The sequence below is a fragment of the Peromyscus maniculatus genome, chromosome 1 (genome assembly GCF_049852395.1).
Source record: "Peromyscus maniculatus bairdii isolate BWxNUB_F1_BW_parent chromosome 1, HU_Pman_BW_mat_3.1, whole genome shotgun sequence".
Lineage (NCBI taxonomy): Eukaryota > Metazoa > Chordata > Mammalia > Rodentia > Cricetidae > Peromyscus > Peromyscus maniculatus.
The window spans coordinates 31,994,517-32,021,834 of NC_134852.1; the positions used below are offsets into that span (position 1 = coordinate 31,994,517).

The following is a 27,318-nucleotide window of genomic DNA, read 5'->3' on the forward strand; positions in this document are numbered from 1 at the left end:
GATTTCAGCCCTCAATTTGATTATTTGGGGACATCTATTCCTCGGGGCAAGTTTGCTAATATTTGTTTTAGAGCTTTCAGGTGTTCTGTTAAATTGCTAATGTGAGATTTCTCCAACTTCTTTATTTGGGCATTCAGTGCTATGAATTTTTCTCCTAACACCACTTTTATAGTGTCCCATAAGTTTATGTAAGTTGTACATTTTCACTGAATTCTAGGAAGTCTTTAATTCTCTCTTTCCTCCTTGACACATTGGTGATTAGGTTGAAAATTATTCAGTTTCCTTGAGACTGTAGACCCTAATTTTTGTTTTTGTTGAAATGTAACTTGAAGCCATGGCAGTCAAAAAATAGAGAAGGTTATTTTCAAATATTAAGGATCCACCTTAATTATATTCTTCCCATGGACCAGAAGAGAACTATAAATAGTGACTATTATTTTTAAAAAATGAATCTGAGGAAACCATGCTCTTTCTTTGTCTGTCAACTTTATTCCACTGGGACACAATCCTGTCTACAGAGGTACAGATCTATTCTCCTGCCTAGCTCATTTTTCCTGATATCTCCCTATGTTTATCTACTGTCCCCTCTAAGGTCTATCTTAATTCTCTCATCTTAATTCTGCCTCATCAGGGCCTTCTCATCTCAGCCTTAATCATCTAGTGATTCTCTCTCTGAATCTTCCTCATCTTCCATCTTGTCCTCAAGTTCTCCCCTCAAAATCTTCCTCTCAGTCTTTTTATACCTAACAGTCTCCAAGCCTCTGAGGTATTCAGTTATAAACCCAAGCAATAGCAATCCTCAGCCAGAGCAAGTCAGCAGGCTTGAATTCATACAGGGTTATAAAGGCAGGTAAGAATTTTCCTCAAGGAGTGAGTATCAGGCTTTCTTTTACAACGCAAAAGGGAATGGTAAAAGAAGAGGTCAACTGAGAGCTAATGATTGATTACTATATCAAGAAAAGGGGATTAATGTGCTCAGTCTACATTTCTAGAAGTGGTTAGGTAAGAAGTTAGGAGTCTATAATGTTAGTGATGTTGTATAAGAAAAGAGGGTCTCTGCTTAAATTGCACAAGAAATGAAGCTATCCTCCTGACCTCGGAGACAGGTGTTGTTTCTGTAAGGTTGTTACCTTAGTTCAGGAGATTGTTTGGCCTCAGATGCTTGATAGGTATTTTTGACAAAAATGTTGTTAGGAGTTCTTGGACGCACACATAGCATACAAGAAAATCATGTAGGAACCAGCTAATATATATACAAAAGCTAAACTATCGCCAAGACTTCTTAAGCCATGACTTGACCTTTAGAAATTTCCCTGACATTTCCAAGTAGTAGCTATTGGGATAGTAGCTGAATTCCACTATGGATTGCAGCAGTTATTTTTGTTTATTGGAAAAAATGGAGAATGTTTAATTCTCTCTAGGTTAGTGAAAAACATGAAAAAGATTATATTTGTAGATGACTAGAATAATGAAAAATTATGGTTAATTATTTATAATCAGTAATCTATATAGATGGCAAGCTGAGAATTAGTTTAGCCATCTAATAGGTGTAGTTGTATATGATCAGAATATCTCTGTCCCAAGAAGGGAGCAGAGGAGTAACATAATAATCTATCATTAACTAGTATAGCATAATATGGTCAAATGTGTCTAAATACTGTAACTGTGATTTATCAAAAAATTATTAGTTTGGAACATCCATCAATCTCTGATTAGTGGTATTAATTTGGTTAAACTCTATTTTAAAGAGGCATTGTTAGATAAAGAGTTACTCGAGTTAGTCATGAGCACCTGTGGGACCAAGCCTGCAGTTAAAACTGACCTAATAATTTAAATTTGTAATCAAGGCAATATTGATCCATTTTGCTATGGGAGGACTGTAATAATCTGTGTCAGGATATACATAGCAAGACTTCTATACAGAACAATGTCAGAAGTACTTGAGGAGAAAATCTGATAGGATATACATTTCAGGATCATGGGCAGAATTTATACAATTAATAATAGAGTGTTTTTTAAAGGCAGTCTAGCCCCTGGGCTGGGGAGTTCAGCAATGAAAGAGGGGTAAGTCACCACGGGGCTGTAGAAGTCATTCATGGTTACTTCCTGCTGATATGTATCTGAAGCTGAGGGTCTTGAAGGCTGGAATGCAGTGGAAAACCACGAAGAGCAGGTCATTTCAGGCTCTGTAAGACACGGGTAGCAGGATTTTCTGTCTCATGAGCTAGAGGGCATGATGCAGGGCTGAGCTGGACAACATATGCATGTGGGCAGGAGGATGGAGGATGGGTTGCAAACCTTCAGCTAGACAGCATTTCTGTGGTCCAGAGGATGACCACATGTAACCCTTTAAATTATCAGAATTACTGCTGGAAACAAGTACATGTACTAGAACATGCATTTCATGAGTTTTAAGGAGGAAACTTTTTCTCTTAAGTGTACCTATGGAATATTACATGCATGGTTTCAGCAGATGAGAGAAGCTGATATAGTGCAGCAAGAGAGGGCAAGATCCATCCTCCCAGGGAAGAAAAACAAAATTTGTAAGTGGAAGACATAAACTGTAGTCAGGTTGCATTCCTCCTGGTCCTTCTTGGCTTGTGAGCTTTGGTGAATTTTGATCTTCTGAAGCTTATAAGAACTTTTTTAAAGACAAAATCTTTAGACCTATTAGCAATATGAAAACAGTGATGATTTGTCAGAGCAAAATTATGTTTCAACCAAACAGCAGGATAGTCAGAGAATGAAATCTGAAAAGTTTCATTTATAATATATCTCAAGTCTCGATTATCTTTTGATCAAAATGAAAATTCATTTAGGACTTTCATTATTTCAGGGTTAGAATGCAAGCTGAAAGTGAAATGCTAACAATATTTAGGATGAGGAGGTATGATGAAGAAGCAACTCATAAGTCTATGACAATTATATTTTGAATTCTCAGTGTGGCTGTGGGAGATGGCAAGCCAGGCTGTGAAGCTTCCCTTGTTTCCAAAAAAGTTCATTTAATTTTTAAAGGTCTTGTAACAGCCTGTAAACCTGATTTTTTTCTAATCAATAAATATTGGGGTGACTCAAGGGCTGGTGGGAGGCTTTATATGCCCTATTTTTAAGCTTGCCCTCCACCAGACAAATAGCTGCTACAATTCTCTCAGCATTCGAAGTCTATTGTTTAACCCATAAAGGAGCATCAGATTTCCAAGTAGTGTGGTCAGCAGTCAACAGTGGCCCCTTGGATAAATTTTGATACCCTAAGCCATGTCTGTCATTTATAATTTCTAGAATAATGGACTCAATTATGCCTTTGGTTTGTTTACACAAGTTCTTTTAAGTTTAACAACCATCTATAGCATTTGAGCTGATAATATTCCATAGCAGAGATTAATGATACACAAATTAACTGCAGCAAGTCTCTTCCCCACAGAGTGTTAGGTATAAAGTGGATGCCTCTGAGCACAATAGGCTTTAATTTTATCTTTCTGGTTGTTTTAATATTTCTGAGATTATGGTTACAATATTAGCTTGACCTAGATCTGTAACAGGTGGAGTAATAATTATCTTAAGTACTTGGCCAATCATTTTCTAAAATATAAGAAATGTCTATGCTTATGTCTAACAAGTCAATTATTTCCTTTCCCTGTCTTTTAAGGATTTAGTGTGTCCATAATATTCAGTTTCCTGACCCCAGAAGACAATAACACTAGAATCCAAATTGGCATCTCCATTAGTCACTACACTGTAGAATTTGAAATGTTTTTGTAGGAGGTTTACAACAATCATAATTTCCCCAGTAAACTCAGGATCAGTCATTCTTGGGACAACTATTATACTTTGTACAGTGGAGGAGCTATGGCCTATTATTAGCTTAAGTGTCCCTTCTGGCTGAAGTCTATATACTACCGTATTAATGCCAACATAAGTGTATTTTTAAAGCCTATTATCTCAGATTTCAATAAAAACTTTATCCATTGATCTAAATTAGGCATACATTCTCAATATCTCCAGGTTATTTACTGAGACTTGAGTGCCATTCATACCATATCTAGATGTTTATATATTATATTTATCTATCCGAATAACTGGCAATTCATATATCATATTATTTAACTCTCGTAAATGGTCTCTATATCTAAACTTTCATACCCTTATCAAAACTTTACATCAAACAGCATTTATGTATTTCATTAGTCAGGGGACTTAGGAGACTGATTATTGAGAACAGCCAATATAAAGTGAATTTCTTTTAATGAGGGAACAGTAAAAGCTTATTCTGAAATCTGTTTGGTGAGATATCTTTTATTCAAAATTGGATAGCAAAGCCTATTATCTTCAGACATGGTAAATGGAAATATTATCTAAATGATCTCAAAGTGTAATTTGGGCTAAATTCTGGGAGTAAGAGGCATGGGATAGTTAAAAGTGGGAAGCTTAAATTTTTTTAATGTCATGGGTGAAGTAAGGAATTTATTATGTTAATATTCAGCATATGTATCATGTTTCTAAACATAGTTTTGTATAGAGAATTTGATGATTTATAAGATGATCAAGCTTTAACTTGTATCCTAATAACTATCTTTAATAGCTTGTAATTTATATATGACTTATCCTTAAGAATGTATAGTTTAGGTTGGCCAATCATGTGTATTTTTAGAACGACTGCTGGTATTACACAAATTTTGGTTTTTTGGTTGTGAGACAGGGTCTCACTATATATTCCTGCTGGCCAGCCTTGAATTCCTAGAGTAGTGAGATCGAAGGTGTGCACCACCATGCCTGGCCCCTAAGCATTTCTTTTTTTATATTTTTGGTTTTTTGACACAGGGTTTCTCTGTGTATCCCTGGTTGGCATGGAACTCACAGAGATCCACCTGCCTCTGCCTTCTGAGTGCTGGGATTAATGTCATGTGCCACTAAGCATCACTCCATTGCTTTTCTCTTCTTCTTTTCTTTTTTATGTTTAATTGAAGTATTTTTTGAAATAGGGTTTCTCTGTGTAGTTTTGGTGCCAGTCCTGGATTTCACTCTCTCAGCCAGGCTGGCCTTGAACTCTCAGAAATCTGCCTGCCTCTGCCACCCAAGTGCTGGGATTAAAGTCATGCGCCACCACCTCCGGCTCCCATAGCTTTCAGTTACTGTGGTGAAATGCCACAACCCAAACCAACTTGGCAGTTAGGGTTTATTTGGCTTAAATGTCTTGATCAGGGTGTGTCATTGAGGGAATTGCAGGCAAGAACCATGGGGAAAGCATCCTGGCTTCCACCCACAACTTGCTCAGCTGCTTTTCTTACAGAGCCCATAAGAAAGGGGCTATCTGCAAGGGGATAGAACCGGGTCATTCTCCACCAAACAGTAATTAAGAAAATGCCTTGATGGCAATTGTAATGGAGGTGATCCCTCAACTGAGGTTTTCTCTTCCCATGTGATTTTAGCCTGTCAAATAGACAAAAACTAAGCAGCCTGTCTTTATGGTCATCTGTTCCTCTTTCTTTCAAAGAAATGTCAGTTTTTTCCCTTCTCTTTGGATTGAGCTGCTTGTGGTTTTTATTGTTATTATTGTTGAACTGTGAGAGTTCTTTATATATTTTGGCCCATGTTCAGATGTATAAAACATAACATTCTCTGGCACTTGAAAATGATCTCTCCACTTTCTTGATCCATGGTCTATTACTTATTAATAGTGCTTTAAGTTGCTTTCAAAGTGTAAGTAGTCTGGGGAAAGAGTGTGATCTTTGATGTCTGTGTATAAGACAGATGATTAAGTCAACATTTTAACACCCAGTCCAATTTTATTTCCCATGTGTTATGGTGAGACATTGGAAATTTGTCTTGGCTGCTCTGAAATATACATGGCCATTGACTACAATTCTCTATGGGTTATTTCTAACCTGCTCCTCTTTCCTATGTGTAATTTACATCATGTTACTGAAGCTCCTCGGTGTTTCTTTCCCACAATCGGTTTAGCCTCATTTTATATTCATTTATTCATTTATTTATTTATTTATGTTTACTATGCAGTGTTCTGCCTGCACACCGCAGTTCAGTAATTATTTCCTGTAGGAAAATAGTAATAGACACTGCGTGATGGAAGGTCAGATCATTGTTCACATTTAAGGTTAACTTGCAGGCCTAACAATGATCATTTACCATGTTTCTTATTATAGGGAATCTTAGACAGAAAACACAGTCATTGAGTCAGGGTCACATAGGCCAACAGTGGCACAAGCTATCTGTCCACAACCACATCTCCAGGTCTCCACCGTAAAGACTTACTACATGGCCTTAACTCTTCTAGATCATTTTATAGACTCAGGATTCTTATATGGCTCCCGGATTCATGTCAATCAACATCAAACACCTGACAAGAATAGTCTACCTGTGAACCAGCATGACCTAAATATCAGGGAGATCCTAAGCTCTGTGAGATCTCAAACAGGCAGTCAGGTTTCTCAGGGAAGCTCAATGGGAAGGCTAATCATAACCTATCTGTAGGATGGCCCTGAACAGCAAAGCCAGGGAGGGCTCTGATCTACACTCAGCAGGAGAGGACAGTGTAGCTGGAGGGATCTGAACCTTGTGTCTCAAGGCAGCAATGGGTCAGTGAGGACCAGGAAATAAAATGAGAACTGTGATTCCAAGTCTTGAGTCTGACCATCACCAATCACTGCAGCTCAGTTCACACATGAGAAAGTCCTGGCTATTCCAATACACAGCACAGGAGGCCCCATTATCTCTGAGCACTCTTCCACTCCATCTGCCTTTAATTTGCTTCCTGACTGATTCTTTAAGGATCTGGGTAAGCTGGGAGTTAAAAGACTATCTCTGGTTATAAGAGGCCTTTGCAAGAATCAGAAGTAAAACACAGGGCAAACATCTCTCTGTGGTCAGCACAACACTGCTACCCAAGCCCAACATCACAACCAACAATTCCAATCCCTTGGACGGTGATGACTCAGTAGCATTAATGTGTGAGCCTATGACTCAAAATACAGCCTACCTGTGGAGGATAAATGAACAAACCCTCACAGGAGAGGACAGGCTGAAGCTGTCTGAGGACAACAGGACTCTCACTTTACTCAGTGTTGTGAGGACTGACATAGGTCCCTATGAATGTGAACCTGGAACCAAGTGAGGGACTCCAAAATTGACCCATTCTCTCTGAACATTACCTGTAAGAATATTCTGTTTATTCTTGGTCCAAACTGCCTAAATACAGAGGGCTAGAACTACCATGCTTAGTCCCAGTTCTCTTGGGTTCATGAAACAGCCCTAATATACAGATACCTAGGCTGCCACGGCATCCTGAGCCAGTACAAGCATATGTGGACAGGCCCACCATTGAACCTGAATGTGCTACAGGGACTTGTGCCTAGAGAGGCTCAGGGTGATGGAGACAGAGGACATGTCAGACTCGGGCTCAGTGTTCACATGAGCGTGCAATGTTGATGTGTGGGTGTTGTGCTTGGGATAGATCAGGACATGTGATTCTGAATAAGTACTCTTCTACTAATCTCCTCTCCAGCTCTGAGTGAAATCTGCTCAATTAGGTTATAGCACAGCTCAAAGAGATACTATGTCCTTCTACAGACCAGGATTTACCCTTCCATCTGCTGACATCACCTGTGGCTTTGTTCTGTTTGCTCCAGATTGTCCAGATGTCCTGATCGTATTCCCCTCCAATATTTATTTTCATTCATGGACAATCCATAATCTCCTGCCACACAGATGCTAACCCACCTCCACATTACTCTTGGCCTGTCAATGGAGAGAGATCATGTAATCCTCCCAAGAAGTCTTCATCCACAACACCAATACTAATAATAGCAGTTCCTATTCCTGCCTCATCTATAACATTTTCCCTGGAGTCAATAGGACCAGAGTGAAGAAATTACAGTTCTTGGTAATTGGATCTGAAATATCAGCAGCAGGTTTGGATTGAAGTCTTTTGCCTCTCTGGGAAGGTGCAGAAGCATTTCATTTCCAGTGCATGTCTATGGGAACAAGGAAAACTCAGTCTTCCCCCAAGCCTCCTGCTCCGTCCCTATGGCTAATAGCCTCCTGGTTCTCTGATTTCTGGCTGATAGGGATGGAGCTGCAATGTGAGGAGGAGGTTATCCATGTCTTGGAAAACCTAAGGTTCTGTGAGGGACTTTTCATGGTTAGGAGAGACTCAGATCAATATTTCTTTCTGTACCTAACACAAGCTTTCCTGTCCCCTCCATTTTCATTTTATGACCCTCATGACCTACAAGGGACACCCAGGCCTTTCAACTCTGCTCACTTTCTTATTCTCCACATTGGATGAGAATATTCCCCACCGATGGTGACAGGAACTCTGCTCTCAGGTCTGCTCCTGTCTCAGCTCTGAGTCCATGGAATTTGAAGAATGGTGGAGAAGGTGCCTGGGAACCCTGTTCTGAGTCAGGGTGAACCATGTCCCTGACAGTTAAGGATGCTCTTTTGCTTACTCTCTCAAGGCTCAAAAAACAAATGTCGCCTGAGTGTGGTGGCACACACTTTTGATGCCAGCATTTAGTAGGGAGAGGCAGGTAGATAGTGTGTGTTTAAGGCCAGCCTAGTCTACATAGCAAGTTCCAAGCAAGATAGGACTGTACAGTGAGACCCTGTATCAAAAAATATCTGTACTGATGATTAGAGTGTCAGGCTCTGGTCAGCACTGTGACTATTCACTTACTTCTCTGTAGTATTTAATCCGTATCCATGGGGCAAGAAATACAAATTTTTATACAAACAGAAATTCTTCAGTTGGGGGTTTCTCCCAGTCCTGAGATCTAGCCTTTATCACTGTTAAGATTAGCCCCATGACATCTTATTTAATTAAAAAGAAACAGAAGGCTGTTTAATAAAAGAGGGGTCTGACTATTCACACTCACAGAAAGTGTGGACAAGAATCCCCACAAATATCATTGGGAAATACATTCCCCCTACAATGAGATTTGTGGACAGGTGGGTTGAAGAGCCTCCCAGTGTGAAATCTACACAGATACCCTGAGTCAGGGTCTCTGTGAGTGATCTTGGTGGGTAAGATTCAGCTCTCTTCTTGCAGACCACATCTTCAACCCAAACATGTGATCTTGCAGAGGACCACTTCATTCTATGGACCTTGGGGGCTGTCTGAGATTTCTGAAGTTGACAGATTCTCATCTGTACCCATCCCTTGTTTATCCACAGATCCAGTGACTACACCCTCCATCCAAGTCAACCAAACCATAGACAAAAACCTGACCTCTGTGTTCCTGAAGTGCCTGTCAATCGACATTAATATCTCCATTCATTGGTTCTTCAAAGGCCAGAGTCTGAGGATCACAAATAGGATGAATCTGACTGAGAACAACAGCACCCTCCAAATAGTCCCTGCCAGGAGGGAGGATTCTGGGGACTATCAGTGTGAAGTATCCAATCCACTCGGTTCCAAGAAAAGTGACCCCATCCAGCTGGACATAATAGGTGAGTGACCTCTGTTTCCCTTTTACTCCATAGTGTTGTAGGTGGAGACAGTTTCTTTATTATCAGAGTGGAGAATGGGTAAAAGTCACAGGGAGAAAAACATTGTTCAAGTTACAAATACAGCCAGCTTGCTGATGGATGCATGTTAATCTCATGATAACACACCAAGCAAGGTCAGCACAGTGCTGCATGCCTTTAACCCCAGCACACCAGAGGCAGAGACAGTTGGACTTTGTGAGTTACCAACCACTATGGTCTTTGTAGCCAGTTTCAGGTTAGTCAGAACTACATAGTGAGACCCTACTCAAAAAAGAGAGAGCATGAAGCAGGAGGCATAGAAGTACAAGGCCACTCAACTGAATGGACCAGGCTCTGCTGACTCCCCATAGGAGACCTTGCCTTGGAGGAGGTGGGAATTGGAAGTGGATTGGAGGAGAACGCTTTGGAGTGGGAGGAGGCAGGACAGGGGAATCTGTAGTTGGTAAGTAAAATGAATAGAAAATATCTTAATGAAAAAGAAGTACAAGGTCACTCCAGATTATACAGTGAGACCTGGTCAATAATGACAATAGATGTCAATATAGCAAATAAAAATGCAAAGTGATTAAGAGTATAGGGTGTGAGTCATACACACATACAACCCTCAGCATCTAGTAAAATATTCATGATATTCTACACCCCATACTACACAATCAAATTTTCTTTAGATTATTTTCAATATCTAATATGAATACTGCATAAAACCTATTATTCTGTTGAGTACAGGACAAAGACTGGTGGAAAAAATACATTTTCCATTGTAGACATACTTTTCCAAGTAGTTTGTTTCCCAGGTTTTATCCATAATTATAAAACCCATACATAGAAATGACCTGTATTGAGTTTCCTACTACGCTTGCTTATTTATTCATTTTGTATGAGTGTTCCATGCCTAGTGTATGGAGGTCAGATGACATTTTGTGGCGTCCAGTTCTTGGGGACAGGGAATTACCTCAAGTAGATAAGCAAGCCCTTATTTTGCTAAGCCATTTCACAGTCCCTCATTGTTTGTGCATTTATATCTATCTGTGTGGGAGTTGGGGCTAGTTACTGGGAGGGAATAGGTCAGGCACTCTTCCCAACTGAGCCATCTTGGTGGCCCATATACTGGTTTCTTATTCTCATACTCCTTGAACAAGGCTCATTTTTTCTGATAACTGATTTTTTTTGTGGTGTGTAGCCATAGTCATAGTAGTAGTAATAGTAGTAGTAGTAGTAGTAGTAGTATGTGTGTGTGTGTGTGTGTGTGTGTGTGTGTGTGTTTGATTCTTAACTATTGAGCTATCTCTCCAGTCCCATAAACAAAATACATGGAGAGATAGCTCAATAGTAAAGAGCTCTAGCAGCTCTTCCCAATGAGAGTTGGTCAATTCCCAGCACCCCCATGGCAGCTTAATACTGTCTGTAACTGAAGTTCTAAGGAATTCAACACCCTCTTCTGTCCTTCTCATGTAGAATGTATGTGTGTGTCATGTAGAGACATATAAGCATCCAAAGGCCCATGTGATGCATCTGGCATCATAACAAAGACATCATTTGAAATCCAATTTCAAGGTGCTTTCATCCTTTCTCCTAAAAGTCTGATGACTTTCAGCTCTGATCCATTTTAGGTCTTTGATCATTGTATATGACTTGATCATTTGTATATGTTGTTAGGTGAAGTCTTAACTTCATTCTTTTACATGGATATTACATCTTCCCAACATCCCTTGTTTCACTGATTTTTCTTTCAACATTGTGTAGTCTTAGCAGCCTGAACAAAACACATCTGGTCAAAGAGGGTCAGATGGACAGCAAGAATGCCTTCCAAGTTCTGTAACTCAATAGGACAACTCTGTTTCACAACAATTAATTCAAAAGAGCCAGCAGAAATGAATGTTTTTTAACAAATATAACAAGTGACAGATGAAATGGTGGATATGCCATCTGCTCAGTTCTGACACACATTATAATACATATGCAAAACTGAGTCACATAAATGCACATATGATTGCTTCAACTAATCTTTAATTTAATCATAGCCAGTGTGCATGCACAGCTCTGGGCTTTCCAATTACATTTCACTGATGTGTATGTTTGCCTTTATGACAGTGGAAGACTGTTTTGATTGTTGCAGCTTTGTACTAAATTTTTGAAATCATGTAGGATGTCCTGCAATTTTATTCTTTTATTTCAGGATACTTTTAAGGCCAGGTATGGTGGTGCTTGCCTCTAACCCCAGCTCTTAGGAGCACAGAGAGACGGGTGCATCTCTGGGAGTTTGAGGCCAGCCTGATCTACATAGTTAGTTCCAAAACAGCTATAATGGACTTTTCTATTGCTGTGCAAAATTTCACTGGTGTTTTGATCTGATGTGCATTGAACTTATAGTTACATTCAAGGATATTGTCATCTATTTAAAAAGAATTCTTTCAGGTAAGCTGGCTTATGCCTGTAATTCCAGCCACTAAAGAAGTGGAGACAGGAGTACCAAAGTTCTAAAAGTGCCTACCACAACCCATTCAAGGCCAGCCTGATTAATTTAGTGACATCCTGTTTCTAAATAAAAATTCGAAGGCAAAACTTAGAGTATAGCTCAGTGGTAGTGCATTGCTTACCATGCACAAAGCCCTGGGTTCAATCCCAGTACTGCAGAACAACAGTGATAATGAGATTAAGTCTTCCAACCCATCGACCCCAATGGCTGTCATTTCTTGTCTTCTTTCATCATCTCTTATTTGGTAGTTTTTTGAGTGCAAGTCTTTTATCTTCTAGGTGGAGTTTATTCTAAGTATTTTATTCTTTTTGGTGCTTTCAAAAATAAATACTTTCTTCATTTCCTTTCCAATTGTTCACTGTTACAGCTCGGACTATTGCTCAGGGGCTGAACACTTGCCGGGCATGCAAAAGGCCCTAGATTCAAGCTCCACTGCTGCCAGGAAAAATGAAAATAAAAATGTTCATGGTCCATAGTGGTATATAGAAATAAGCTCACTTGTTCTTGTTCATTTCATTAGCCAACCAATTTACTAGTTTTGCTCATTTAGTTGTAAGAACTTTCTGTAGTATGTTAAGGATTTTCTATCAAAAATTTCCTGTCATCTACAGATATCTTTAGCACCTTATAATTAGGCACCTTCATTTCATTGTCTAGCCTAATGACTCTGTGTAGCACTCCTAAGAGTCTCTTGAACAGAAGTGGTCACAGCAGCATCCTGTCTTCTTCCTGATCTTAGAAAGAAAGCTGTCAGTCTCCCCAGTGAATATGCTGCTGGCTGGGGGTTTCCATGTATGGTCTTTGTTACACAAGCTGGACTTCCATCATGTTTCAGTGTTTTTATCATCAAAATTTGGGAAACTGTGTCAATTTTTGTTGATTCAGTCTGATTGGTTATACAGCTATTCGGTTTTGTTTCTTTCACGATTCCATCTCTAAAGAATCCATGTTTGTAGGAATTTTTCCATTGCAACTAGGCCACCCAACAGTGCTCTTGAAATTCCTCATATTTGAGAATGGATGGTGAGGTCTCAAATTATATTAATATCCATCTGATTTTTTCAAATTTAATCTGAGAAAAGGTTGCTAATGTTGTTAATCAAATTTGAAGAACCAACTTTTGGTGCATATGCTTTCTTTGCAGATAGTCTATTCTCTGCTTTGTTCAACTTCATCCTCATCTTTAGTTTTCTCCTTCTAATAGGATTGGGGAACTATTAGGGGAAATAGTCTCATTATAAAACCCAGACTTGCCTCAAATTCACCATTCTCCTGCCTCAGCCTCTGATGCTAGGATGCTGTGTTATATCACATCCTTCACTTGCTTCCTATTACTGTGTAAAGCCTTAATTTAATAATCAAGTAACCTTTTTGGCAAAATACCACACACAGAGAAAGAAAAAAATATTGCTGCAATTACTCCTACCACTAACTTTAGCCTTGAAACCAGCTAGCCAGGTTTATCTCTGATTAACCATAAAAATTTAAGTAATTTTTGAAAACCACTTTAAGCTCCAGTTTTTCATCATCTGAATGGAAATAATTTGTATGTGACAGACTCATCATATAGATGAAACCATATAAAAATACAGGCCCAGGCACATCGTTACTACCATACCACCTTGGTCTACATTGGCATTAATAATCACTCTTGAGCAGACTGGTGAAGTTTGTGTCCCAAAGAGTCACAACAAGGAGGAAAGAGGTGAGGCTGGCATTGATAGTAACCGGTGTAGGGAGACATATTTATCCAAAAGGTGAAACCAATGTAACGTGGCTACTAAATAAAACTGGGACAGAAATAAGGAAGGGGGGCACTCTGATGCAAAATTTCAAACCTGGAATTACTAGATTTCATCCTCCAGGATGTGGCCATGATGGGCTGAGACAGGCAAAGTATAGTGGAGGAATATCCTTGTGAAGGTGAGCGTGAGATAGCCCTCAGGACACATGCAGATATGATCTCTCTGGGGGCAGAGAAGGAGGCATGTCTTAGATTGCAGTGCAGTTGTAATAGAGTTTCTTCCATGTCAAGGCTGAGTTCCCTAGAGTAAAATCCACAGGGATTTGAGGCATTACAGAGTCTGACTTGCTATCATACCAAACTGCAGAAACCATGGTCTCTGTAGAGGTCCTGGTACAATAAGAGTCAATAGACTGGGCCTTTTGTCCCTTAGAAAACAGGCACAAGAGACCACTTCTTCATGGTTGCCACAACTGAGACCCTGAGAATAAGACGTAGCCATGGAAACACTGGATATTGAACACACAAAGTTGCAATCACCTTCTCACACATTCCCACAGCTTCTCGTGATTGCCTCAATGAAATTGATGGAAATCAAGGCTTGGAAGAAAGAGGGAGAATTAACCTAGGAACACAGCGAGGTGAAAAGGACACTTGCTAAGATCCTCACACTTCAACTCACCCAATCAGTCTTCCACGAGCAATGCTGGAAGGTGTTTATCAGCTGTAGGAGTTTCCTGGTAGAAATTTCCGGGTCACTTATGCATAGTATTCGTATTGTCTGCAAATAGGTAAAGTTTGACTTCCTCCTTTCCACTTGTATCACTTTGATCTACTTTTTGTTGCCTTATTGCTCTATCTAGAACTTCGAGTACTATATTGAGTAAATATGGGGAGAGTGGACAGCCTTGTCTTCTTCCTGATTTTGGTGGAATCACTTTGAGTATCTCTCCATTTAATTTGATCGTGGGTGTTGGCTTGCTGTAAATTAGCTTTATTATGTCTAGAAATGTTCCTTGTATTCCTGATCTTTTCAAGACCTTTGCCATGAGGGGTGTAGGATTTTGTGAAGGCTTTTCCAGCATCTAATAAGATGATCATATGGGTTTTTTCTTTCAGTTTGTTTATGTGGTGGATTACATTGACAGATTTTTGTTTGTTGAACCATCCTTGCATCTCTGATGAAGCCTACTTAATAATGGCACATGGATAATTATTTTTGCTGTGCTCTTAAATTTGGTTTGCCAGTATTTTATTGAGTATTTTTGCATCAATGTACATGAGGGAGAGTGGTCTGCAATTCTCTTTCTTTGTTGCATCTTTGTGTGGTTTAGGTATCGGGGTGACTGTAGCCTTGTAAAAAGAGTTTGGCAATGTTCCTTCTGTTTCTATTGTGTAGAACAATTTGAAGAATATTGGTATTAGCTCTGCTTTGAAAATCTGTAAGAATTCTGTGCTGAAACCATCTGGTGGTCGGCTTTTTTGGTTGGGAGATTTTAATGACTGTTTCTTTTTCCTTAAGTGTTATAGGTCTATTTAAATTGTTCATCTGGTCTTGATGCAATTTTGGTATATGGTACCCATCCAGAAAATTGTCCATTTCTTTGAGATTTTCCAATGTTGTGGAGTAGGGTTTTTGAAGAATGAGCTAATGATTCTCTGGATTTCCTCCTTGTTTGTTGTTATGTATCCCTTTTCATTTTTGATTTTGTTTATTTGGATGCTCTGTCTGTCCCTTTTCGTTAGTTTATGCAAGGGCTTGTCATGTTGATTTTCTCAAAGAAACAACTCTTTGTTTCTTTGATTCTTTGTATTGTTCTATATGTTTCTATTTTTATTGATTTCAGCCCTCAATTTCATTGTTTGGGGGCATCTATTCCTCGGGGTGGGTTTGCTAATATTTGTTTTAGAGCTTTCAGGTGTGCTGTTAAATTGCTTATGTGAGATTTCTCCAATTTCTTTATTTGGGCATTCAGTGCTATGAATTTTCCTCCTAGTAACACTTTTATAGTGTCCCATAAGTTTATGTAAGTTGTACATTTTTACTGAATTCTAGGAAGTCTTTAATTCTTTCTTTCCTCCTTGACACATTAGTGATTAGGTTGAGAATTATTCAGTTTCCTTGAGACTGTAGACCCTAATTTTTGTTCTTGTTGAAATCTAACTTGAAGCCATGGCGGTCCAAAAAATAGAGGAGGTTATTTTTAAATATTAAGGATCCACCTTAATAATATTCTTCCCTTGGGCCAGAAGAGAAGCTATGAACAGTGACTATTATTTTTAAAAAAGGAATCTGAGGAAACCATGCTCTTTCTTTGTCTGTCAACTTTATTCCACTGGGACACAATCCTGTCTACAGAGGTACAGTTCTATTCTCCTGCCTAGCTCCTTTTACCTGATTTCTCTCTATGTTTATCTACTGTCCCCTCTAAGGTCTATCTTAATTCTCTCATCTTAATTCTGCCTCATCAGGGCCTTCCCATCTCGGCCTTACTCATCTAGTAATTATCTCTCTGGATCTTCCTCATCTTCTTCTCGTCCTCAAGTTCTCCCCTCAAAATCTTCCTCTCAGTCTTTTTATACCTAACAGTCTCCAAGTCTCTGAGGTATTCAGTTATAAACCCAAGAAATAGCAATCCTCAGCCAGAGGAAGTCATCAGGCTTGAATTCATACAGGGTTATAGAGGCAGGTAAGAATTTTCCTCAAGGAGTGAGTATCAGACTTTCTTTTACAACGCAAAAGGGAATGGTAAAAGAGGAGGTCAACTGAGAGCTAAGGATTGATTACTATATCAAGAAAAGGGGATTAATGTGCTCAGTCTACATTTCTAGAAGTGGTTAAGTAAAAAGTTAGGAGTCTATAATGTTAGTGAGGTTGTATAAGAAAAGAGGGTCTCTGCTTAAATTGCACAAGAAATGAAGCTATCCTCCTGATCTCGGAGACAGGCGTTGTTTCTATAAGGTTGTTACCTTAGTTCAGGAGATTGTTTGGCCTCGGATGCTTGATAGGTATTTTAGACAAAAACATTGTTAGGAGTTCTTGGAAGCACACATAGCATACAAGAAAATCATGTAGGTACAAGCTAATATATATATACAAAAGCTAAACTATCGCCTAGACTTCTTAAGCCATGACTTGACCTTTAGAAATTTCCCTGACATTTCCAAGTAGTAGCGTTCGGGATAGTAGCTGAATTCCATTATGGCTTGCAGCAGTTGTTTTTGTTTATTGGAAAAAATGGAGAAGGTTTAATTCTCTCTAGGTTAGTGAAAAACATGAAAAAGATTAAATTTGTAGATGACTTGAATGATGAAAAATTATGGTTAATTATTATTTATAATCAGTAATCTATGTAGATGGCAAGCTGAGAATTAGTTTAGCCATCTAATAGGTGTAGTTTTATATGATCAGAATATCTCTGTCCCAAGAAGGGAGCAGAGGAGTAACATAATAATCTATCATTAACTAGTATAGCATAATATGGTCAAATGTGTCTAAATACTGTAACTGTGATTTATCAAAAAATTATTAGTTTGGAACATACTTCTATCAATCTCTGATTAGTGGTATTAATTTGGTTAAACTCTATTTTAAAGAGGCATTGTTAGATAAAGAGTTACTTGAGTTAGTCATGAGCACCTGTGGGACCAAGCCTGCAGTTAAAACTGACCTAATAATTTAAATTTGTAATCAAGGCAATATTGATCCATTTTGCTATGGGAGGACTGTAATAATCTGTGTCAGGATATACATAGCAAGACTTCTATACAGAACAATGTCAGAAGTACTTGAGGAGAAAATCTGATAGGATATACATTTCAGGATCATGGGCAGAATTTATACAATTAATAATAGAGTGTTTTTTAAAGGCAGTCTAGCCCCTGGGCCGGGGAGTTCAGCACTGAAAGAGGGGTAAGTCACCACGGGGCTGTAGAAGTCATTCATGGTTACTTCCTGCTGATATGTATCTGAAGCTGAGGGTCTTGAAGGTTGGAATGCAGTGGGAACCCAGGAAGAGCAGGCTATATAAGACATGGGAAGCAGGATTTTCTGTCTCATGTGCTAGAGGGCATGATGCAGGGCTGAGCTGGACAGCACATCCATGTGGGATGGAGGATGGAGGATGGGGTGCAAACCTTCAGCTAGACAGCATTTCTGTGGTCCAGAGGTAGACAATGTGTAACCCTTTAAATTATCAGAATTACTGCTGGAAACAAGTACATGTACTAGAACATGCATTTCATGAGTTTTAAGGAGGAAACTTTTTCTCTTAAGTGTACCTATAGAATATCAAATGCATGGTTTCAGCAGATGAGAGAAGTGATATAGGGCAGCAAGAGAGGGCAAGATCCATCCTCCCAGAGAAGAAAATCAAAATTTGTAAGTGGAAGACACAAAGTGTAGTCAGGTTGCATTCCTCCTGGTCCTTCTTGGCTTGAGAGCTTTGGTGAATTTAGATCTTCTGAAGCTTATAAGAACCTTTTTAAAAGACAAAATCTTTAGACCTATTAGCACTATGATAACAGTGGTGATTTGTCAGAGCAAAATTGTGTTTCAACAAAACAGCACGATAATCAGAGAATGGAATCTGAAAAGTTTCATTTATAATATATCTCAAGTCTCGATTATCTTTTGATCAAAATGAATAAAAATTCATTTAGGACTTTCATTATTTCAGGGTTAGAATGCAAGCTGAAAGTGAAATGCTATCAATATTTAGGATGAGGAGGTATGATGAAGAAGCAACTCATAAGTCTATGACAATTATATTTTGAATTCTCAGTGTGGCTGTGGGAGATGGCAAGCCAGGCTGTGAAGCTCCCCTTGGTTCCCAAAAAGTTCATTTAATTTTTAAAGGTCTTGTAACAGCCTGTAAACCTGATTTTTTTTTCTAATCAACAAATATTGGGGTGACTCAAGGGCTGGTGGGAGGCTTTATATGCCCTATTTTTAAGCTTGCCCTCCACCAGACAAATAGCTGCTACAATTCTCTCAGCATTCGAAGTCCATTGTTTAACCCAGATAGGAGCATCAGATTTCCATGTATTGGGGTCAGCAGTCAACAGTGGCCCCTAAGATAAATTTTGATACCCTAAGCCATGTCTGTCATTTATAATTTCTAGAATAATGGACTCAATTATGCCTTTGGTTTGTTTACACAAGTTCTTTTAATTTTAACAACCATCTATAGCATTTGAGCTGATAATATTCCATAGCAGAGATTAATGATACACAAATTAACTGCAGCAAGTCTCTTCCCCACAGAGTGTTAGGTATAAAGGGGATGCCTCTGGGCAGAATAGGCTTTAATTTTATCTATCTGGTCGTTTTAATATTTCTGAGATTTTGGTTACAATATTAGCTTGACCTAGACCTGTAAGAGGTGAAGGAGTAATAATTATCTTAAGTACTTGGCCAATCATTTTCTAAAATATAAGAAATATCTATGCTTATGTCTAACAAGTCAATTATTTCCTTTCCCTGTCTTTTAAGGATTTAGTGTGTCCATAATATTCAGTTTCCTGAACCCAGAAGACAATAACACTAGAATCCAAATGGATATCTCCATTAGTCACTGCACTGTAGAATTTGAAATGTTTTTGTAGGAGGTTTACAACAATCATAATTTCCCCAGTAAACTCAGGATCAATCATTCTTGGGACAACTATTATACTTTGTACAGTGGAGGAGCTATGGCCTATTTTTAGCCTAAGTGTCCCTTCTGGCTGAAGTCTATATACTACCGTATTAATGCCAACATAAGTGCATTTTTAAAGCCTATTATCTCAGATTTCAATAAAAACTTTATCCATCGATCTAACTTAGGCATACATTCTCAATATCTCCAGGTTATTTACTGAGACTTGAGTGCCATTCATACCATATCTAGATGTTTATATATTATATTTATCTATCCCAATAACTGGCAATTCATATATCATATTATTTAACTTTCCTAAATGGTCTCTATATCTAAACTTTCACACCCTTATCAAAACTTTACATCAAACATCATTTATGTATTTAATTAGTTAGGGGACATTGGAGACTGATTATTGAGAATAGCCAATATAAAGTCAATTTCTTTTAATGAGGGAACAGTAAAAGCTTATTCTGAAATCTGTTTGGTGAGATATCTTTTATTCAAAATTGGATAGCAAAGCCTATTATCTTCAGACATGGTAAATGGAAATATTATCTAAATGATCTCAAAGTGTAATTTGGGCTAAATTCTGGGAGTAAGAGGCATGGGATAGTTAAAAGTGGGAAGCTTAAATTTTTTTAATGTCATGGGTGAAGTAAGGAATTTATTATGTCAATATTCAGCATATTTATCATGTTTCTAAACATAGTTTTGTATAGAGAATTTGATAATTTATAAGATGATCAAGCTTTAACTTGTATCCTAATAACTATCTTTAATAGCTTGTAATTTATATATGACTTATCCTTAAGAATGTATAGTTTAGGTTGGCCAATCATGTGTATTTTTAGAACGACTGCTGGTATTACACAAATTTTGGTTTTTTGGTTGTGAGACAGGGTCTCACTATATATTCCTGCTGGCCAGCCTTGAATTCCTAGAGTAGTGAGATCGAAGGTGTGCACCACCATGCCTGGCCCCTAAGCATTTCTTTTTTTATATTTTTGGTTTTTTGACACAGGGTTTCTCTGTGTATCCCTGGTTGGCATGGAACTCACAGAGATCCACCTGCCTCTGCCTTCTGAGTGCTGGGATTAATGTCATGTGCCACTAAGCATCACTCCATTGCTTTTCTCTTCTTCTTTTCTTTTTTATGTTTAATTGAAGTATTTTTTGAAATAGGGTTTCTCTGTGTAGTTTTGGTGCCAGTCCTGGATTTCACTCTCTCAGCCAGGCTGGCCTTGAACTCTCAGAAATCTGCCTGCCTCTGCCACCCAAGTGCTGGGATTAAAGTCATGCGCCACCACCTCCGGCTCCCATAGCTTTCAGTTACTGTGGTGAAATGCCACAACCCAAACCAACTTGGCAGGGGTTTATTTACCTTAAATGTCTTGATCAGGGTGTGTCATTGAGGGAAGTGCAGGCAAGAACCATGGGGAAAGCTTCCTGGCTTGCTCCCACAACTTGCTCAGCTGCTTTTCTTACAGAGCCCATAAGAAAGGGGCTATCTGCAAGGGGATAGCACTGGGTCCTCTTCCACCAAACAGTAATTAAGAAAAAGCCTTGCCGGCCATTGTGGTGGAGGTGATTCCTCAACTGAGGTTTTCTCTTCCCATGTGATTTTAGCCTGTCAAATAGACAAAAACTAAGCAGCCTGTCTTTATGGTCATCTGTTCCTCTTTCTTTCAAAGAAATGTCAGGTCTTTTCCTTCTCCTTGGATTGAGCTGCTTGTGGTTTTATTGTTACTATTGTTGAACTGTGAGAGTTCTTTATATATTTTGGCCCATGTTCAGATGTACAAAACATAACATTCTCTGGCACTTGAAAATGGTCTCTCCACTTTCTTGATCCATGGTCTATTACTTGTTAATAGTGCTTTAAGTTGCTTTCAAAGTGTAAGTAGTCTGGAGAAAGAGTGTGATCTTTGATGTCTGTGTACAAGACAGAATGATTAAGTCAACTTTTTAACACCCAGTACAATTTTATTTCCCATTTGTTATGGTGAGGCATTGGAAATTTGTCTTGGCTACTCTGAAATATACATGGCCATTGACTACAATTCTCTATGGGTTATTTCTAACCTGCTCCTCTTTCCTATGTGTAATTTACATCATGTTACTGAAGCTCCTTGGTGTTTCTTTCCCACAATCTGTTTAGCCTCATTTTATATTTATTTATTTATTTATTTATTTATTTATTTATTTATTTATTTATTTATATTTATTATGCAGTGTTCTGCCTGCACACCGCAGTTCAGTAATTATTTCCTGTAGGAAAATAGTAATAGACACTGCGTGATGGAAGGTCAGGTCATTGTTCACATTTAAGGTTAACTTGCAGGCCTAACAATGATCATTTACCATGTTTCTTATTATAGGGAAACTTAGACAGGAAACACAGTCATTGAGTCAGGGTCACATAGGCCAACAGTGGCACAAGCTATCTGTCCACAACCACATCTCCAGGTCTCCACCGTAAAGACTTACTACATGGCCTTAACTCTTCTAGATCATTTTATAGACTCAGGATTCTTATAAGGCTCCCGGATTCATGTCAATCAACATCAAACACCTGACAAGAATAGTCTTCCTGTGAACCAGCATGACCTAAATGTCAGGCAGATCCTAAGCTCTGTGAGATCTCAAACAGGCAGTCAGGTTTCTCAGGGAAGCTCAATGAGAAGACTAATCATAACCTATCTGTAGGACGGCCCTGAACAGCAAAGCCTGGGAGGGCTCCGATCTACACACAGCAGGAGAGGTCAGCGTAGCTGGAGGGATCTGAACCTTGTGTCTCAAGGCAGCAATTGGTCAGTGAGGACCAGGAAATAAAATGAGAACTGTGATTCCAAGTCTTGAGTCTGACCATCACCAAACACTGCAGCTCAGTTCACTCATGAGAAAATCCTGGCTATTCCAATACACAGCACAGGAGGCCCCATTATCTCTGAGCACTCAGCCAATCCATCTGCCTGTAATTTGCTTCCTGCCTGATTCTCTAAGGATCTGGGTAAGCTGGGAGTTAAGAGACTATCTCTGGTTGTAACAGGCCTTTGCAAGAATCAGAAGTAACACACATGACAATCATTTCTCTGTGGTCAGCACAGCACTGCTACCCAAGCCCAACATCACAACCAACAATTCCAATCCCTTGGACGGTAACGACTCAGTAGCATTAGTGTGTGAGCCTACGATTCACAATCCAGCTAACTTGTGGAGGATAAATGACCAAACCCTCTCAGGAGAGGACAGGCTGAAGCTGTCTGAGGACAACAGGACTCTCACTTTATTCAGTGTTGTGAGGACTGATATAGGTCCCTGTGAATGTGAACCTGGAACCAAGTGAGGGACTCCAAAATCGACCCATTCTCTCTGAACATTACCTGTAAGAATTTTCTGTTTATTCTTGGCCCCAACTGCCTAAATACAGAGGGCTAGAGCTACCATGCTTAGTACCAGTTCTCTTGGGTTCACGAAACATACCTAATATATTAATACCTAGGCTGCCAGGGCATCCTGAGTCAGCACAAGCATATGTGGACAGGCCCACCATTGAGCCTGAATGGGCTCCAGGGACTTCTGCCTAGAGAGACTCAGGGTGATGGAGACATGGGACATTTCAGACTCGGGGTCAGTGTACACATGAGCGTGCAATGTTGATGTGTGCGTGTTGTGCTTGAGATAGATCAGGGTATGTGATGCTGAATAAGTACTCTTCTACTAATCTCCTCTCCAGCTCTGGGTGAAATCTGCTCAATTAGGTTATTACACAGCTCAAAGAGATACTATGTCCTTCTACAGACCAGGATTTACTCTTCCATCTGCTGACGTCACCTGTGGCTTTGTTCTGTTTGCTCCAGATGGTCCAGGTGTCCTGATCGTATTCCCCTCCAATATTTATTTCCATTCATGGACAATCCATAAATCTCCTGCCACACAGATGCTAACCCATCTCCACATTACTCTTGGCCTCTCAATGGAGAAAGCTCATATAATCCTCCCAAGAAGTCTTCATCCACAACACCAATACTAATAATAGCGGTTCCTATTCCTGCCTCATCTATAACGTTTTCCCTGGAGTCAATAGGACCAGAGTGAAGAAAATTACAGTTCTTAGTAAGTGAAGTGGATCTGAAATATCAGCAGCAGGTTTGGATTGAAGCCTTTCGGCGCTCTGGGAAGGTGCAGAAGCATTTCATTTCCAGTGCATGTCTATGGGAACAAGGAAAACTCAGTCTTCCCCCAAGCCTCCTGCTCCATCCCTATGTCTAGTGACTTCCTGGTTCTCTGATTTCTGGCTGAGAGGGATGGAGCTGCAATGTGAGGAGGAGGTTATCCATGTCTTGGAAAACCTAAGGTTCTGTGAGGGACTTTTCATGGTTAGGAGAGACTCAGATCAATATTTCTTTCTGTGCCTAACACAAGCTTTCCTGTCCCCTCCATTTTCATTTTATGACCCTCATGACCTACAAGGGACACCCAGGCCTTTCAACTCTGCTCACTTCCTTATTCTCCACATTGGATGAGAATATTCCCCACCGATGGTGACAGGAACTCTGCTCTCAGGTCTGCTCCTGTCTCAGCTCTGAGTCCATGGAATTTGAAGAATGGTGGAGAAGGTGCCTGGGAACCCTGTTCTGAGTCAGGGTGAACTATGTCACTGACAGTAGAGGATGCTCTTTTGCTTACTCTTCTCAAGGTTCAAAAAACAAATGTCGCCTGAGTGTGGTGGCACACACTTTTGATGCCAGCATTTAGTAGGGAGAGGCAGGTAGATAGTGTGTGTTTAAGGCCAGCCTGGTCTACATAGCAAGTTCCAAGCAAGATAGGACTGTACAGTGAGTATCAAAAATTATCTGTATCAAAAAATATCTGTACTGATGAATAGTGTCAGGCTCTGGTCAGCACTGTGACTATTCACTTACTTCTCTGTAGTATTTAATCCTAATCCATGGGGCTAGAAATACAAATTTTTATACAAACAGAAATTCTTCAGTTAGGGGTTTCTCCCAGTCCTGAGGTCTAGCCTTTATCACTGTTAAGATTAGCCCCATGACATCTTATTTAATTAAAAAGAAACAGAAGGCTGTTTAATAAAAGAGGGGTCTGACTATTCACACTCACAGAAAGTGTGGACAAGAATCCCCACAAATATCATTGGGAAATACATTCCCCCTACAATGAGATTTGTGGACAGGTGGGTTGAAGAGCCTCCCAGTGTGAAATCTACACAGATACCCTGAGTCAGGGTCTCTGTGAGTGATCTTGATGGGTAAGATTCAGCTCTCTTCTTGCAGACCACATCTTCAACCCAAACATGTGATCTTGTAGAGGGCCACTTCATTCTATGGATCTTGGGGGCTGTCTGAGATTTCTGAAGGTGACAGATTCTCATCTGTACCCATCCCTTGTTTATCCACAGATCCAGTAACTACACCCTCCATCCAAGTCAACCAAACCATAGACAAAAACCTGACCTCTGTGTTCCTGAAGTGCCTGTCAATCGACATTAATATCTCCATTCATTGGTTCTTCAAAGGCCAGAGTCTGAGGATCACAAATAGGATGAATCTGACTGAGAACAACAGCACCCTCCAAATAGTCCCTGCCAGGAGGGTGGATTCTGGGGACTATCAGTGTGAAGTATCCAATCCACTCGGTTCCAAGAAAAGTGACCCCATCCAGCTGGACGTAATAGGTGAGTGACCTCTGTTCCCCTTTTACTCCATAGTGTTGTAGGTGGGGCAGTTTCTTTATTATCAGAGTGGAGAATGGGTAAAAGTCACAGGGAGAAAAACATTGTTCAAGTTACAAATACAGCCAGCTTGCTGATGATTGTATGTTAATCTCATGATAACACACCAAGCAAGGTCAGCACAGTGCTGCATGTCTTTAACCCCAGCACACCAGAGGCAGAGACAGTTGGACTTTGTGAGTTACCAACCACTATGGTCTTGTAGCCAGTTTCAGGTTAGCCAGAGCTACATAGTGAGACCCTACTCAAAAAAGAGAGAGCATGAAGCAGGAGGCATAGAAGTACAAGGCCACTTAACTGAATATACCAGGCTCTGCTGACTCCCCATAGGAGACCTTGCCTTGGAGGAGGTGGGAATTGGAGGTGGATTGGAGGAGAACGCTTTGGGGTGGGAGGAGGCAGGACAGGGGAATCTGTGGTTGGTATGTAAAATGAATAGAAAATATCTTAATAAAAAAGAAGTACAAGGCCACTCCAGATTATAAAGTGAGACCTGGTCAATAATGACAACAACAGATGTCAATATAGCAAATAAAATTGCAAAGTGATTAAGAGTTTAGGGTGTAAGTCATACACACATACAACCCTCAGAATCTAGTAAAATATTCATGTCATTCTATACCGCATACCACACAATCAAAATTTCTTTAGATTATTTTCAATATCTAATATGAATACTGCATAAACCCTAGTCTTATTCTGTTGAGTACAGGACAAAGACTGGAGGAAAAAGTACATTTTCCATTGTAGACATACTTTTCCAAGTAGTTTGTTTCCAAGGTTTTGATCCATAACTATAAAGCCCATAGATAGAAATGACCTGTATTCAGTTTCTTACTAGGTTTGCTTATTTATTCATTTTGTATGGGTGTTCCATGCCTAGTGTATGGAGGTCAGATGACATCTTGTGGGGTCCAGTACTTGGGGACAGGGAATTAACTCAAGTAGATAAGCAAGCCCTTATTCTGCTAAGACATTTCACTGTCCCTCATTGTTTGTGCATTTATATCTATCTGTGTGGGAGTTGGGGCTAGTTACTGGGAGGGAATAGGTCAGGCACTCTTCCCAACTGAGCCATCTTGGTGGCCTATATACTGAGTTTCTTATCCTCATACTCCTTGAACAAGACTTTTTTTCTGATAACTGGTTTTTTTTGTGGTATGTAGCAGTAGTCATAGTAGTAGTAATAGTATTTGCAGTAGTAGTAGTAGTAGTAGTAGTAGTAGTAGTAGTAGTAGTAGTAGTAGTGTGTTTGATTCTTAAGCAATTGAGCTATCTTTCCAGTCCCATAAACAAAATACACGGAGAGATAGCTCAATAGTTAAGAGCTCTAGCAGCTCTTCCCAATGAGAGTGGTTCAATTCCCAGCACCCACATGGCAGCTTAATACTGTCTGTAACTGAAGTTCCAAGGAATTCAACACCCTCTTCTGTCCTCCTCATGTAGAAAATAAGTGTGTGGTGTAGAGACATATAAGCATCCGAAGGCCCATGTGATGCATCTGGCATCATAACAAAGACATCATTTGAAATCCAATCTCAAGGTGCTTTCATCCTGTCTCCTAAGAGTCTGATGACTTTCAGCTCTGATGCATTTTAGGTCTTTGATCATTGTATATGTCTTTGATCGTTTGTATATGTTGTTAGGTGAAGTCTTAACTTCATTCTTTTACATGGATATTACATCTTCCCAACATCCCTTGTTTCACTGATTTTTCTTCCAACATTGTGTAGTCTTAGTAGGCTGAACCAAACACATCTGGTCAAAGAGGGTCAATTGGACAGCAAGAATACCTTCCAAGTTCTGTAACTCAATAGAACAACTCTGTTTCACACCAATTAATTAAAAAGAGCCAGCAGAAATGAATGTTTTTTAACAAATATAACAAGTGACAGATGAAATGATGGATATGCCAACTGCTCAGATCTGACACACATTATAATATATATGCAAAACTGAGCCCCATAAATGCACATATGATTGCTTCAACTAATCTTTAATTTAATGATAGCCAATGTGAAGGAGCAGCTCTGGGCTTTCCAATTCCATTTCACTGATGTGTATGTTTGCCTTTATGTCAGTAGTAGAGTATTTTGATTCTTGCAAGTTTGTACTAAAATTATGAAATCATGTAGGATGTCCTGCAATCTTATTCTTTTATTTCAGGATACCTTTAAGGCCAGGTATGGTGGTGCTT

The 27,318-nt window shown here is 39.5% G+C and overlaps 1 protein-coding gene across 4 annotated transcripts in view; it reads left to right on the plus strand.

Moving 5' to 3' along the window:
• The window catches only part of LOC143273523 (cell adhesion molecule CEACAM1-like), a 72,620-nt gene that overhangs the window by 23,655 nt on the left and 21,647 nt on the right, over positions 1 to 27,318 (plus strand). For 2 of the 4 annotated variants that reach the window (XM_076573602.1, XM_076573612.1), the window contains 2 exons: positions 9,187 to 9,462; positions 24,789 to 25,064. In XM_076573602.1, the coding sequence (XP_076429717.1) occupies positions 9,187 to 9,462; positions 24,789 to 25,064 (552 nt within the window). The remainder of the gene's footprint in view (positions 1 to 9,186; positions 9,463 to 24,788; positions 25,065 to 27,318) is intronic. The other 2 variants (XM_076573606.1, XM_076573608.1) reach the window with 2 other exon arrangements.